The sequence below is a fragment of the Syngnathus acus genome, chromosome 24, assembly GCF_901709675.1.
Source record: "Syngnathus acus chromosome 24, fSynAcu1.2, whole genome shotgun sequence".
Classification (NCBI taxonomy): domain Eukaryota; kingdom Metazoa; phylum Chordata; class Actinopteri; order Syngnathiformes; family Syngnathidae; genus Syngnathus; species Syngnathus acus.
In genome coordinates this window covers 5,735,206-5,751,065 of record NC_051108.1, presented here as the reverse complement: position 1 = coordinate 5,751,065, position 15,860 = coordinate 5,735,206, and the positions used below count along the sequence as shown (strand labels likewise).

Sequence of the window (15,860 nt, the reverse complement as noted above, 5' to 3'; positions counted from 1 at the left end):
TATATATATAATTTAAATAAATAAAATATATTATATATATAATTAAATAATACAAAAATTAAATATAAAATAAAAAGAATGGATACCCCTGAAAGTGTACACTACCGTTCAAAAGTTTGGGGTCACAAAATTGTTTGGGTGACCCCAAACTTTTGAACGGTAGTGTAAATATTATTATAATAAAATATTATGAATTAGATATTATGAATTATATCTTATATTTGTATAAGATTATATATAATCTATGAATATAAGTATACATATATATTATAAGATTTTTTACACAGAAGATTATATATATAATCTATAAATAATTATCTAAATAAATATATACACTACCGTTCAACAGTTTGGGGTCACCCAAACAATTTTGTGACCCCAAACTTTTGAACGGTAGTGTATAATGTGAATCTACTCTACTTTTATTTTGCTGTATCCATGACAGGAATGCTTCCAGTTCATCCTGCCAGCGCTGCCACACGCCATCGACCTCTTGCGTGACGCCGTGGTGAAGGTTAAGGAGGCGGCGGACGAGCTGGAGGACTTGCCCTCGCCGCCGCCGCCTCTCTCGCCGCCGCCCAACAGTTCGCCACGGCGTCAGACGGAGGACAAGGGCGTGCAGTGCGAGGATGATGATGAAGAGAAGAAAGACAGCGGCGTGGCGTCCACCGAGGACAGCTCCTCCTCCCACATCACCGCAGCATCCATCGCCGCCAAGGTACGAACACCTGGAAGATTGGATTCCGCCATTTTGTCTTCATCCTACATTGCGTGTTTGCATGCTGTGTGTTTTTGTCCACACGTAACATCCGCTGTCTCTCCGTTCCCATCATCCCGCCCAGGAACCTGCTTTAGGGCTCTTTTGTCAGGCTAACATCCCACCTCAATTTCCAGTCACTAATGGATGTTGGTAAGACCACCCCCCCCCATGCAGGAACATCCATATTTTGTCATTGTCTTCATTTACTCAAGTCCCGTGAGACAAAAGGTTCCAAGTTTTAATCACCACAATGGTTTCAATGGGTTTTGATGTGTGTGTGTGCTTGTGATGTCAGATCCCAGACTCCATCATCTCACGGGGCGTGCAGGTGTTGCCCAGAGACACGGCCTCCCTCAGCACCACGCCCTCGGAGTCGCCCCGCGCCCAGGCCACGTCACGCCTCTCGACCGCTTCCTGTCCCACACCCAAAGTATGTAAACACACACTCGCACACTTTTAGAGGATTTTAATGAGCTTCCGAATGAAAACGTTCATGTTGAAATGAAAACAAATCTTTCCTGCAGGATTTAAAAAAAAAAAAAAATAAAAAAATAGGCGGTGGGCATTCCCTTTTTCTCTCTCTCTCTCACGCTCTCTCTCTGTTACCTCATGTGTCAGTGTCACGCCGCCATGTGTCTGGCGGACAGCAGGCGGGTGCTATGGGAATGGAAGAGGGGGGTTGCCATGGGAACCGGAGGATGGGATGATAGTAGAGGAAGGGTGTGAGAAGGCAGCAAGGAGAGGGATCACTCTCTCTTTTTTGAAGTGTTTTTAAAATCTTCACTGTAATTGGGGCAAGAGGTGAAATATATTCTACAGACTCCATTTTTAGCTTGCCTGTAGGACATGGAACAATCACACGTCAGCTCTTTACTCAGCTTGTGACAAAATGTGCGTGCGTGTGGCTCAGTGCTTGTTTGACAACACACAGACAGCCAAAAGGCTTTTGGAGGTATCGTTCCTAGCTTTTTTTTTTTTCTTTCTTTCTTTTTAATCACCGCAACAAGCTTGACATATGTTGCTTGGAAAATTCCAACATTGCAAGCTGCTGCTGCTGATGTTGTTGACAGTTCGTCCCCAGAGACGGAAGCTTTTTTGTTGTTTGCTGATGCGTTTGGTACGCCACCTTGAGCTGCGGGCGTTTTTTTCGAGATGAGGCGTTGTGTTCCAAATCCGCAAAGGTCAAAGTAGGGGTCAAGCTAGGTAACACGGCAACATGTGCCATTTTTTTATGTTATGTAACTTCTACGTGAAGCCTATTAATATGCAAGCACAAAGCTATGCCCAAAAAATGCAAATGGAGGGGCGGCCATTCACGTAAAACAGTTTTTTCCTCGTCGCACTGTCAGAGGGTTGAGTGTGGTATTTTTTTTTCCCACTCTTGTTAGCATTTAGCGCAGTTATGTAATGGTGAGTTTGGATTAATGAAGCATATGAGGGAGGAGAGCTTTTGAATTCGGGATGGTTTGACATTTTTAAAACCATTTTAAAATCACTTTAGTTGCCATAAATGAAAATATCTAACCGCTTTAATAACTTGCTGATAAATTCACGGAATGCCTTGAATTCCTGCTAATACTGTGATTCTCAACTAGCGGGTCGGATCTTGTTGCATCGGATGTCCTCATGAACTCGCAATGTCCTCTTTTTTTTTTTTTTTTCTTGTAAACAAATCGCCAATCCACTCAGCGCTTCTGCATATGTCTCTTGTAATTTTTATGGAAGATGATTCCTCGGCGCTTTTAGTGCTACTTGTTCAAAATAAATATTCATGTGAGTGTAAAAGAGTAATGTAACACGCATCTTTCAGCTAGGATTTGGATTTTAACTCAGTTGTTGACTATCATAAACGGCTTCAATATCTTTTTTTTGTTGTTGTTGAAATAATATCACGTTTGTTTTTGGCCTGACGGTATTGATCTCCAAGCGTGTGCGTTGTTGTCGTTACCGCCGGCCCCATAAAGCGCCTCGCTTGTCTCCCGGCCCGCTGGAGGTGGAGAGGATTTACGAGAGAGAAGAAGCGAGAGAACGCGGTTGAGAGTTAACGACGTAGAGAGGACCAGGGAAGGAAGGAGATAAGCTAGGGGAGAGTGATGGCAGCCATGATGGAAGTAGAGCCTGAGTCACCTCTTCCTGTTTTGCGTCACATAGGGAGACAAAGCCACATTTGCGATTTTCTCTCACTAGCTTTTTTGCCCTCTTGCACGTTTTTGCTCGCCCTCTCTCTCTCGCCTCTCTCTCTCTCTCTCCACCATCCCTCGCTCCGCCATGCGCACTCACCCTCTCGCTGTAAAGCAGCCGCGCGTCGTCCTGGCGCGTGTGTGTCACCGCTGAGCTCATTCTCTCATTCTGTCTCCACTCCGGGCAAAAGATGGTAAGTGGTGTTTTTCTTGCTGCGTAGCGTCGGGACAAGTTTTTGTGTGTTGCGTGTGCTAGTGGTGCATTTTGTAGACAAGAAGTTTAGTTAGGAAGACTAATTTGGGGGCTTTATATGTCATGTGTCTAAATGGTTGTGATGCTGATGGGGTGGGGGGGTTGATGTTTGCAGGCCCTGAGTCAGAGGTAGGAGGTTGAGTAATCAGCTAATGTGACCATGAAGCAAACTGCAGGCAAGAGGCTGCAGGATGAAGACGATGATCTTTTATTTTGCGTCCATCTCATGTCGCTCTACCGGTTTGTGTTACCGGGCAGCGAATGCATCAGCAACATCACGCCAACTCGGAGCCAATCATGCGTGTTAGGTTAATTATAGACCAAGTTGGCAGTAATGTGAATGTCAGTGTTGTGGGAACCAGTCCAGGAAGCTTCGGCTCACCGGCATTTAAAAAAAAAAAAAAAAAAATCTGTGTTGTCATAGAGTTGACACTATTTAATAAAACTCATTGCAGCTCTGCTTACCTATTAGCTTTGGCATGAAAGCAGACATGTCACACCTGACAACACAGACTTGATTTTTTTTTTAAAAGGAAAACACATGTTGTGTTTTCTTGTGGAGGGTACGTATAAAAATAAAAATATAATCTAAAAAAAAATATATAGAAATAGAAATTAAAAATAAATTTATATATATATATATATATATAAATACATATAAAGTATAATATAATTGCGCAATAATTCATATTTTCTCAAAGAGAAAATACTGGAAAACACTATTTGGGTCAAGTTGCTCTGGGCTTAGAGTGCAAATGTGTGTGCACTTCAAAGACTTTGTGTTTTCTTACAAAGGTGAACCAATATCTTATTTATTGTTCAATGTCAGAATGTTTTTTGGTATCTTTGCATAAAAGGGGACCACACGTGTGTGTGCGTGCAATATTACTCACGCTAAAACGGCTAAAGCTAAACGCCGGAAGCATGATGGAGAGAGAACGGGAGGAAGTATGAACAGCGAGCGGTGAAGAAGAAAAGGAACGAGGCGCTGGAGGGACAGACAGGAAATGAAAGAGGAACGTCTGACCAGCTGGATGGAGCATGCTCATCATGCATGTGGGCCGTGATGGCAAATGGCTGTCAAATGTGCTGTGTTCGCTCCCACTCTCTGCCAACGCTGGCAAAGTCACTCAGGAGCTCATTAATTTCTATTTTCTAACTCCCCTCTAATATGTCGGGACGTGGAGACGGACGGCCATGGGAGAGCCGGAGGATGAAGAGCTTGTGCTTGGTCAGCTTTGCTTATTGGTTACTGGGCTTACCTGCAGCTGCTCCACTGAGCTCTGCCAAATATGTGAGACTCAAGTCTGATTTTGCTGTTTATTTTTGAGAAAAAGCTAAAAAATAAGGTTTTCTTGATGAATGTCACGTAATCTAAAGATGACTGGGCCAACTTGACTATTCCAAGTATTTTAATTTAAGAGGGCGCGATTCTTATCTCTTTTTTTATTAAAGTAATTTGTTATATCATCTAAAATTCTACTGTCATAATGAAAGCGTTGGCTTTAACTAATTGCTTTGGTTATAATTCAAAATGAGCTTGCCGTCTGCGCCAGCTATTATTTTTTTTTGCTGGAAAGAGATGAGGTATTTCCTCACGGATATGCCAAGAATATGTCAGGTTTTGAGGAATGTGCTTTATGAGGCCGTGTTTAGATGTCACTTAGCACCTGTCACGAACGTACCATCTGTCACCGAATGGCGATCGGAGCGTTAAAGCTGTCCGGCGATATTTAAACAGAACAAAACAAGGCTTGTGGGAATTGGATACGAAACCTGTTGAGACCCGTTTCCCGCTCCTACCTGCTGTCCTGACCTGACCACCTTTATCCTATCTCCTGTTCTGTCCTGTCTATGTCACCCTTGGCTGCCTTGGCCCATCTGAGACAGTCACACGGTGACCCCCTCCCCCTCCTGAAAAACGGGGTCGCTGTCCTCACCGCACCCATCAGTCTCTGTCTGCTTCCGTCCCCGCCTGCTTTGAGTCCGTTAACCCTCTTTCTCTTCTCTTCTCCTCCCTTTTTTTGTGTCGCACCAGGCGCGGCTCCCCTCCTGTTCATCCACCCTAAGCATTGCTGAGGTACTCCTGCATGTGTTCGGATGCATGCTTACGGGGCTTCATCATCTGCCTGGCATGATATTTTTTTTTCCCTCTCCCTCCTTTAGTCTGCAGTTGTGTGTTGTCCTGCTTGTTTGTTTACGTGCCATGATTTGGACTGTTCCTTTCGTTTTGCATTTTTGTGTGTAGACAGTGTGAAAATTTCCCTCCGGCTTCTTTCTGGTACCACCTAACTTGCCTTGCTGTACACAATTTCACATCTTCTAACTAATTCAGGAGGTCCTTGGTTTACGACCCAAGTTGAAAATGCCTCTCGGTGAACTCGGCGTGATGTATTTTGGGGCCTTCAATGGGGATCTACTCAGTTGTAAACCGAGGACTGCCTGTTCACAACATATGAAGAATGAATTTGAATGATGTTTGAATGTTTGCTCGACCAAAGTGACTTTGTTATGCGTGCATACGGCAATCTGTCAATGCCAAAGAGCAGCTCGGTGCTCGGCGGCCTCGTCCGCGCGTATCGCGTTGGCCCCAAGCCCGCTCGGTCATTGTGATCCATAGCTGATAATAATAATAATTTTCAAATCAGCTATCACAACGCATTGATTTTCTGTAGCCGTGTGATAATAAGAGTCTAGATACATTTGGCTTAAGAATTTAATTACTTTGGCTTCCAAGGCAGTGTGTGTGGAGCTAGAAGGTGATGCCAAAATTGATTTGTTTGGATACTTACTCGGACATAAAATGGAATTTGTAACATGCTACGAGGTTTTTCGTGTGTCAGTTTGTGTTGGGTTGGCAGTCACACCACTTTGGATCTACTGTATTCGTTTTGTTGAGGCTACTGAACTGAGGTCTCGTTTGGTGTTGTGGATTTTGATTGTGTTCAACTTTATTCGACTGGATGTCGCCAAAGCCGCGAAGGGTCATGCACGCTCGTTCCCTGCTCGTCCGTGTGCGTGTTTGTGTCGGTGGGTGTGAAGGTGAGTGACTATCCTGTGGCTTCCCCCAGGCCTCACGGAGAGAATTCAGGGCTCACCTGGATGAGGTCATCACGCTCAAGTCAAGGTACTCTACCTTGGACCAGGTAAACCCGTTAACCTTCTACCAACCTCTTATCCGATCTGTCGGCATGCAGGCCACCGGCATCCCACGTAGCACGCTCATAACACACACTGATGCAGCATTTTACATCTCCGGGGGGGGGGTGATTATTTGATCTCCTGCTGAATTTGTAAGTTCACTTACAAATTGGAGGTTATTGATTTCTTGTGAATAATTTTCAATTATTTATTTTTTATTATTTATTTATTCAAGATGTCTCTATGGACAGTTCAAGTCATTTTACAAGGTTTACGCTACTTAAACCTGCTTTTAACATGTGCCGTGGAGATGCTACTATTGAGTTTTCCCCATCCAGACGTGCACGTTAAGACCAGGTTTAATTGGAGAGAGTTGGAAGTGCGTGTTGTCACTGGTGATACACATGGCACAGGAACAAAAAGTTCAAAAATGACAGCCCTTTGTGTCGATTTTTTTTTCTTCATAGGTGTCATGTGCATCTCCACCTGGCCAAAAACACGGCCTGTCATTAAAAATACACTACGTGGACAAAAATATGTTGGGTCAAGCTTACAATGTTATTTTTCTGCTGTTGGAATCCAAATGATTTTTTCGGACTCCGCTTTATTGGTCATATTTATCACTACCTTTATACCGAACCATTTTGTCCACATAGTTTCTCTCTACTCACATTTACTCTCATTCACCCCCCATCACCATTCTGTGATGATGAGTATCTCTTCTGCCCTGTCGTTTAGTTTGAGTTGTTTCCCCTCCCGGGCTTGCCTCCTAAACGCCCGTGGAGGACAACTTGGCCGCAGATTGTTCTCACTACACACGTTGTGTCCTCCCATGGCTCCGTCGCTCTCCCTCTCGCGCCATCACTGGAGGCGAGAGAGCGCTTCCCGAATGGTCACACGCGAGCCGACATCTAAATCCCCCCCCCCCCTTTTTTTTTTTGCATAATTTGTTCGGCAGCCCCCTTTAATTTTGTGCTGAGCTTAGCACGCCGGCGGTTACATCTCATCATTTCCTGCAGTGTCTCCTCACTCGGATGGTTATGAGCACTATCGATTTCTGTGCCGCTGACCTGGCCACGCTCGCTGTTTTGTATTCTACGAGGAGGCTGGAAAGGGCAAATCTAAAGGGGCCCCTCGAATCACATGAGAAGGGAGGGACGGGGCCCAAAGTTTTTAGCCTTCCTGCGGTAATGATTGAGGCTGATATGTTGAGGGACTTGCCTGTTGCTTTTCCCCCCCCATCCTCTCTCATATCTTTACCACACCACATCATATCCGGCCACTGTGTTCATGGTCAAACTGTCGCCCCCTTTTGGCGACTCTCTGAGGGTGGAGTCTGCCATCTTTTTTTTTGTTTGTTCATCTCATCACTCACGCCCTGAGGTTTCTTGCCGTACTCCAGTTGCAGGATCGACACTATGTATGAAGTGGCTTGCTAGGGTAGATCTCATATCGTGAGTCTGTTCCTGATGACAATCGTGCTTCTTATGTGTGTTGCTTATTTCTGTTTTTAGCTCCCCCCCCCCTAAATCCTTCCCCCATCTCCTCGCGCTTTACAGGCTGTGCTTGTGTGACTTCAAATATGTCCATTTTTTTAATCACATAGAGCAAAAACAAAAAAAAAACAGTATTAAGCTAACATTTCTGTATGTCAGTGTAGACAGTTTTGTAAATACCAAAGACTGGAAATCACAGTTTGGGAGGTTCAGACAAATTATTAATGGGGTTGTCCCGTCTGTCTGTCTGTCTGTCTGTCTGTCACTCAGCGTGTCTGTGTGTGTGTTGCGGTTGCCGGGACAGATGCACTGATGCCTGTGATTCGATGCTTTATCTCCACTAGCTCCAGTGTAGGTTGGAGGGGCTTAAAGATGATCGCAGGAGGACCTTCAGCTCTCGAGTAACTATCCCGCCCCCACCCGCCCCGCTGCCCTTTGCCTCACCCTCCTGCGAGGAGCGCACAAAACAAACGCCCCACCCTTTCTTTTTCCTCTCTCTCTCTCTCTCTCTCTCTCTCTCTCTCTCTCTCTCTCGCTCTCTCTTTTCTTTCTTTTGCTTTCCCTCTCATCCTCCTCCTTCTCAAATCTGTTGTTTCTTTTTCCCTCCATGCAAAGTCTGTCCGTCTTCTTTGTCGGCTTCATCCATCTGTCTCGGCGGTTAACATGAGTCTGCTTCCACTAGCAATGTCTGGTGTGTTGGATGTCTGTCAAGTAGATGCCATCAGGCCGCTCTAGTAGACTTTGTTTCTTCCTCTTTTCTCGCAATGTCTGGGCTCTGTAGTTTAGCCAAAGTCTGTCCAGTGTGTGCTTCCTGTTTGTGTTCCTTTATTTCTGAAACTCTCTACGGGCTGTAGGGCCATGTCATCCCGTCACCCGACCGGTCCTACAGTGTCTGCGTCTATCCATGACCTCTCATTGCCCCCCCCCCGTCTCATCCCAACCATCCTCCCGCCCACTCACCTTGGCTCTTTGGTGCCCAGTTTGATGGCGGTGAGGGAGGGGAGGAGAGGTAAAGGGTTGTTTTTAGTTGAACAAAACACACCACACACTTACTTCACTGTCTGACTCATACGGTTGATGTCACTCCGGGGAGGTTTTACATCGGCGCTAAGATGAGAGCGATAGGCGATGAGGGGTGAGAAGACGGCAGTTAAACTGAATCAAAGAGAAAGTCATCACTGAAGAAATATTTTTAAAAAATTGTGGTGAATTTACTCAATTTATACCAAAATATAATTGAGTAAATTCAACGTAAAAAAAATCTGATTAATTTAGTATAAATTTCCCTAAAGTTCTACTATGTTAAACTGATAATAGGAATAATTTGATTAGCCATTAAAATCTTGTAAAAGTGCTGAGGCTATCCACAAAATAGAGCTGAAGTGCTTTGTGGCAGCTGAATGTTGCTGGAATTGTGTATTCAAAAACATCCTATGGTAAGTGGATTTATTTTATGTTTTCTTTTTTTTTTCCCCCAAGTCAATTAAGATGCTAATTGTTAAAGATAGGTGCTGCTGTTTTGGTTAGCAACCAAGTGCTTAGCAGTTCACAATTCAATATCAAAGGCAACACTTTTTTTTTAAACATTTAAACATCGTTTTAGATAAAAATCACGCAGCCTCCAACCAAACTCAACGCCACATTTTCATGTCACGCTTAAGCACTTGTAACAACTGTCAATCAATTATTATCACGCAGGTTGCTGCCTTTTGTCCTCCTAGTCCTCAAAGTGCCATCTGATCGCATTGTCACATATCATGAGCGCATTTGCCCACAAGGATAAAGATGGATGATGCGGCGCACTGCAGGACAAAGGGCGTAGTGTATTATGACGGGACTTTTTTTTTTAAATTTGTTACCTCAAGCATGTCAAAATAGCACCACTGTTTATCTCCAATTTCCACTGCTCTCCCTCTCTTTCTCCTTGTGTCCTCTGTGTCCCCCCCCCCTCCCCTCCCAATCTCTAGGTGCAGTCGCGATGCAGCAGCAAAGAGAATATCCTAAGATCAAGTGAGTGCCAATGTTTTGCTGTCGCTCGTTTGTGCATCCCATCGCTCTGCGGCTCCTTCTCTCCAAATTTACATACGGAACATTATTGAAAATACTTCTAGGCTGTTAAATGATAGCCTCTCCACTTGAAACCAAGTCCCAACATGATCACTGCAGGTCCCTTGGATCTCAAGATCAAAATCGCTCGTGAGAACATGTTGCTTTTTATCACCGCGTGCGTGTACACACTATACGGCTTTTATTTGCGTTTCTGATGTGACAAGCAACGTGTAATTTTGTGGGTTTGTTACGCCGCCTTTACGCGTGCGTCTCTCTCTCTCTCTCTTGCCTATGTGATGTTTTGCCAGGAGGTTGTTAAGCCTCGTGTTGAGCGGCGGAATGCGCTGCCGAAGCGTAAGTGTATGTTTAAAGGCAAGGAATTGGGTCAAGGCAAATCAAAGCGTTACGCCGATTCGTCGCTGTGAGGCAGCGAGGAGGAGAGAAAGCGGGAGGAAGGAGAACGAGAAGAAAGAGCAGATTACGTATTAGTTCCACGTTCTTTGTTCTATTTTATTTTTTTTTACCTTTGCTATCATTAGAGAGATATTATTAGACAAACATGGATGCTATCAAGTGCGTCCAAACCTCATCCAGATATGAATGAGTGCAACACATTATATCAATACAGGCCTACCTAATTTCTGGATGGTGAAAATCAGATGGGGGTCAGAGGTCTAAAGTGATGTCACACTTAATTCATTTCAGGTCACAGTGCTGTAGACATTACCAAGGTGGCCCGGAGACATCGCATGTCCCCTTTCCCCCTCACTTCCATGGACAAGGCCTTCATCACTGTGCTGGAGATGACCGCCGTCCTGGGCACTGAGATCATCAATTACAGAGGTGAGCACCAAAAAAAAAAAAAAGGTGCAGTGTTGCTTTCCACATTGCAATCAGTTCATAACCATAAATGTATTTATTTATTTATTTATTTATTTATTTAGAGGGGTTTATTTATTTGTTTATTTATTTACTTTTTTTTTCTTTATTATTTTAAATATATTTGTTTATAGGTCTGTGCGTACAGTGTTAAAATGATGAAATCACACCATGTAAGGTTTATTGCCCCCGCCAGGTATACATTAGGGTTTTGTGTTTTTAGGAGGTGGGGTGGGGGGTGGGAAGCGGGTTATGTGCTGGATTTGCAGGAGCACAGCTGGCGAGGCGACACCGCAGCGAGGACGATGGGATTTGAGCGATGAAATATTTAGACAGGCAACAGCTGGAGCAGCTACCCTGCTTGGATGGCTGTGCAATGTAGTGTGCGTTAGTGTGAGTGAGACTATGTTTGCGTCATATAATAATTACAATAGCTTCAATTGACAGCACAACATTTTGGTTGTTCCATTTCGGCCAAGTGAGACGCAAACAATGGTCCAAAAAGAGAAATGATGAACTAATGATGCTCTCAAATGCGTTTCAAAACAAAGCCTGCGAAATAATAAACAAAAAATGTCTTTGAAAAAGCTTTTTTCTCTGTTTTGGTTGTTGTTGCTGTTGACAGACGGGATGGGTCGAGTCCTAGCTCAGGACGTTTATGCCAAAGACAACCTGCCACCCTTCCCTGCCTCTGTCAAGGATGGCTATGCTGTGAGAGGTAACGCACGTCATACCTGACCACTCCAAAATGTGTGTCCGACTTCCAAACACACACATTTTCTCATTCATTTGCTTCAACTTCATTCGAGGTGTTTTTTGTTCAAATCCTGTAGACGTTTCAGTGTCGGGTTTCTAACGAAGCGACAAGGAATCGGACTACATGGCGAGCAGGGGCAGCAGCTTGTTAGCTCCGGGCACCTTTTAAAAAAAAAAAAAAAAAAAAAAAAAAAAAAAAGAAACATCTGCTGTCAGTAGGTAGAGATGTACGCAACAGGTCTTCCTGTCTTTTATGCATCTGTCCTGAGGGCCCGCACGGGCATTCATATTTTTAGTTCTTGGATGGGGACGGGAGAAGGAACAAAACTGTGTCTGAGCACCTCAGGCTGGATTTCATACCTTCAAAAAAAAAAAAAGAAATGCATTCCACAATCAGGTTAGATAACACAATCCAAAAAGATTACCGTTCTACAAGATATATAATTGAGTCAACTCACATTCTCTGTCCTCTTGATTGTTCATTCTCTAGCCCACTGAAATACAATGACTCAACCAAATTACACCCTCCCACACTGCTGGTCTGGAACACGCACTTGATTGATACTTTTTTTCTCGCCGTTTTAGCCGCCGACGGCCCGGGCGACCGCTTCATCATCGGGGAGTCCCAAGCAGGCGAGCAGGTTAGCACGTAGCACCACTTGTTAGCATCTCGAAAGCACCCACCTGTATATTAAAACACTTTTTGTTCATCACCTCAAGTATTATTTTTTTTCCCCTATGATATGTAATTCGGAATGACTTGCTCATCCTTTTGTGTCTCTCCGTGCAGCCCACCCACACCGTGATGCCTGGCCAGGTGATGAGGGTGACAACCGGCGCTCCCATCCCCTGCGGGGCCGACGCCGTCGTTCAGGTGGAAGACACCGAGCTCCTCCGCGAGTCCGAAGATGTAAGTCCGACTCGAATGGAAGGGGATGGCAACCTCAGCCAGTTCTACACATGCTAATGTTAGCTTACCTTGAAAGCTGCAAACATGGCTGCAGCGGTCATTGTATTACAATAAACCGATGTAGAAATGCAGACATATATTAGTTATAAAATACTTCTGTCAACTAGTTTGTCTTTCAGGGCACAGAGGAGCTGGAAGTACGAATTCTGGTCCAGGCTCGGCCAGGCCAGGACATCAGGTTAGTTCCCAGAAATTAATTTCCATTTAAAAAAGGAAAGTGGCAGTTTTGTCATTTTTTGTTTTTGACTCTCTGGCGACCCCTTGTGGAACAAACCATAACGACATCACTAATTGTTTAATTTTTTTGTTTTGTGTGTTCCATCAGGCCTATCGGTCATGACATCAAGCGTGGCGAGTGTGTGCTGGCCAAGGGCACCCACATGGGCCCCTCTGAGATCGGCCTCCTGGCCACCGTGGGAGTCACAGAGGTGGAGGTTCAGAAGTTCCCTGTGGTGGCCGTCATGTCCACAGGAAACGAGGTAGGTGATGATCAATTTGGTTGAGCTGAGTTGACTTTACAGCCACCATAGGGCAGTTGAATCTCACAGGTATCACTGTACAGTTTTCTTTTCTTCTTATGCAGCTACTGAACCCAGAGGATGACCTCCATCCTGGGAAGATCAGGGATAGCAATCGCTCCACCCTGCTGGCCACCATCCAGGAACATGGCTACCCAACCATCAATCTGGGCATTGTGGGAGACAAGTATACATCTTTTTCTCACCATCGACACTTTTGTATTGGGTTTTCCTTCTGTGAGTTGCTATTCGACACCGTATGCATCCCACAGCCCCGATGACCTTCTCAATGCTCTGAATGAAGGCATCAGCCGTGCTGATGTCATCATCACCTCAGGCGGAGTATCCATGGGAGAGAAGGTATCAATTCACTCAGAGCTCATGCTGTGTTTTACTGACACCTTGTGGTGGAAAATGAATACTGCAGCTTTAATTTGTTTACTTTGGGAATGATCTGTTGATTTGCAGGACTACCTTAAGCAGGTGCTGGATATAGATCTTCATGCTCAGATCCATTTTGGTCGGGTCTTCATGAAACCAGGGTAACCGGCAGCTTCTGTAACATGTTGATTGTGGTGGACTGACAGACTCAATGTCCATTTTTTTTTTTTTTTTTTTTCCTTCTACAGGCTCCCAACCACATTTGCCACGTTGGATATCGACGGTGCTCGCAAACTCATCTTTGCCCTCCCAGGTAGTGTGTGAAGTTGAGAGAAAGACTTGATTTACGCCGCTTTTACGAGGAGGTGGTCTTCATATACTATCTCCCCCCCCATCCCCCTTTCGCTGTCCATTTTTCCACGCGGCCTTCTGTCCTAGGAAACCCCGTATCCGCTGTCGTCACCTGTAATCTTTTTGTCATCCCTGCCTTGAGGAAGATGCAGGGTATTTTGGACCCAAGGCCGACTATCATCAAAGCGAGGGTAAGCACGCTTGGAGCATGGCTGTGATTTTGCAAACAGATGGCACTTTGTTTTTTTTGTTTTTTCGCAAGTTATCTTGTGATGTGAAATTGGATCCTCGCCCCGAATACCACCGCTGCATCCTGACGTGGCATCACCAGGAGCCTTTGCCGTGGGCACAGAGCACAGGTAACAGCAGACGTAACACGGACGTGGCAGAAGTTCATTTGAATGTGCTTCCTTGCAGGGAACCAGGTAAGCAGCAGACTGATGAGCATGCGCAGTGCCAACGGGCTCCTGATGCTACCTCCCAAAACCGAGCAATACGTGGAGCTGCACAAAGGCGAAGTGGTGGACGTCATGGTCATCGGCCGGCTATGATGTCGTGGCGGCGGGGGGGGGGGCCGGGGGACGGAGGCCGGCCGTCGTTTCTTGCGACGGGCGGTTTCGCGGTGCATGTCCACATATCATCGACTGACTATTCTGTAATATGCAACGGCACAGCTAGTTTTTGTTGATTTGGAGAACATTGAGGTATAGTCGACATCTCGATCACAGCCTAGATATTACTGTATAAGAAAACATTGATTTCAAAAAGATTATAGTATTTCAAAGGAAGAAAATATAACTTTTAATGGAGAAAAAAAAATCTAATTATAAAAAGAGATTTATTCTGTAATATATTATGATTATTCTTCTTATTATTATGATTATTCTTCTTACCATTATTATATTAAGGCAACTTTGTTCTTTTCATTGCAATTGCTTTGTGTGTTCAACGCTAGACCTTATCTATAGCAGTAGCATTTTAATAGACAGCTGTAGGTGCCTGCCAGGACAGAAAAAAAAAAACAATTTTATCATCTTTAGTGGGAAGATACCCTGTTTATTTTTCTTTTTTTTTTTGTTGGGGTGAAGAAAAATACTGAGGAAGACTCCAGATTTCCCATGGTGCTGCAGTTAGGAGGAAAAGGGGTGGGGGGGCCACATAAAGATCTTTTTCTCTTTTGAGCGCCCATCAAGGTAACACTTTTTCTCTCGTTAGTATGCATCATATTGGCTTCACAAAGAGCTTTGCTTGTCGTTTATCTTGTGAGTCTTGTTTATGTGCGCGGTGCCAAATGCCTGGGCGGGGGAACCAAAGGGGGGCATGGGGGGCGCAGGGCACGGGAGCTTCCTTAATTTTGCGGTGACCAGGTGAAATATTTGCTCCCACCCTGCCCACCACCCCTCCCTCCCACAAATCCCCTCCTGGGGATCAGCTTAGGGGGGGGGCGGGGGAAATATATTTTATTTGAGCAACTATTTAAGAAAAAAAAACAAGCAGGAGAAGAAGCAGCTTCTTTAATTGCTGACGGCCTTTTTAACCGACTTCACAAAATTGTACAGATTAAAGAAAATAAATTGAACCATATTGTACAGATAGATATGTGACCAGCACTCCTAAGGAAGTTATTATTATTATTAATTATTATTATTGTTAAGCAATGAGGAGACATTGAACAACGCTGTACTATAAACATTTTCTGTAATGATGCTGAAACTGATGAAAGAGACTACGATAATAAAAATCCTTGATGATTATGTAAAAAAAAATGTTATTGTTGAGTTTCCTTTTTTTAATAAATGATATCAAAACAACCACAAGTGAACTACATTTCTTTTGTCATATAAAGCTGATCATGGATATTCTTTTGCATGCAAACACATCAGATGTCAACAGACATATTTTGATATCTTATTAATATAATGTAACTGATGTACTTTGTTTTAACGTTGTGTCTAACCCTTTATTGGGCTATTGACCACATAAAGTAAGACTTTTGTTTATATTTTATTGTTTATGTATAATAAGGTTTTTTTTTTACTTCGAGAACAAATGATCATGCAGTAAGGCTTTTTCATGTTTCACTTAGGACATTTCATTTAGGAGATTTTTTTTCACCCCAGGAATTT

General features: G+C 44.1%; 1 protein-coding gene and 1 long non-coding RNA gene across 6 annotated transcripts in view; both read left to right on the top strand.

Moving 5' to 3' along the window:
- gphnb (gephyrin b) overlaps positions 1 to 15,546 on the top strand; it is a 31,054-nt gene extending 15,508 nt beyond the window's left edge. The window contains exons 7-25 of one of the 5 annotated variants that reach the window (XM_037244513.1): positions 446 to 718; positions 1,056 to 1,190; positions 5,232 to 5,273; positions 6,265 to 6,339; positions 8,175 to 8,231; positions 9,798 to 9,840; positions 10,585 to 10,722; positions 11,384 to 11,476; positions 12,100 to 12,155; positions 12,305 to 12,424; positions 12,592 to 12,662; positions 12,810 to 12,963; positions 13,068 to 13,189; positions 13,275 to 13,362; positions 13,471 to 13,544; positions 13,632 to 13,699; positions 13,822 to 13,925; positions 13,997 to 14,093; positions 14,152 to 15,546. In XM_037244513.1, the coding sequence (XP_037100408.1) occupies positions 446 to 718; positions 1,056 to 1,190; positions 5,232 to 5,273; positions 6,265 to 6,339; positions 8,175 to 8,231; positions 9,798 to 9,840; positions 10,585 to 10,722; positions 11,384 to 11,476; positions 12,100 to 12,155; positions 12,305 to 12,424; positions 12,592 to 12,662; positions 12,810 to 12,963; positions 13,068 to 13,189; positions 13,275 to 13,362; positions 13,471 to 13,544; positions 13,632 to 13,699; positions 13,822 to 13,925; positions 13,997 to 14,093; positions 14,152 to 14,285 (1,944 nt within the window). In that variant the 3' untranslated portion in view covers positions 14,286 to 15,546. The remainder of the gene's footprint in view (positions 1 to 445; positions 719 to 1,055; positions 1,191 to 5,231; positions 5,274 to 6,264; positions 6,340 to 8,174; positions 8,232 to 9,797; positions 9,841 to 10,584; positions 10,723 to 11,383; positions 11,477 to 12,099; positions 12,156 to 12,304; positions 12,425 to 12,591; positions 12,663 to 12,809; positions 12,964 to 13,067; positions 13,190 to 13,274; positions 13,363 to 13,470; positions 13,545 to 13,631; positions 13,700 to 13,821; positions 13,926 to 13,996; positions 14,094 to 14,151) is intronic. The other 4 variants (XM_037244516.1, XM_037244515.1, XM_037244514.1 and 1 more) reach the window with 4 other exon arrangements.
- LOC119117892 lies at positions 1,198 to 4,752 on the top strand. Its single transcript, XR_005096622.1, has 2 exons — positions 1,198 to 3,134; positions 3,309 to 4,752. It is a non-coding gene; the product is annotated as an uncharacterized LOC119117892 (long non-coding RNA).
- Positions 15,547 to 15,860: the final 314 nt, after the last annotated feature.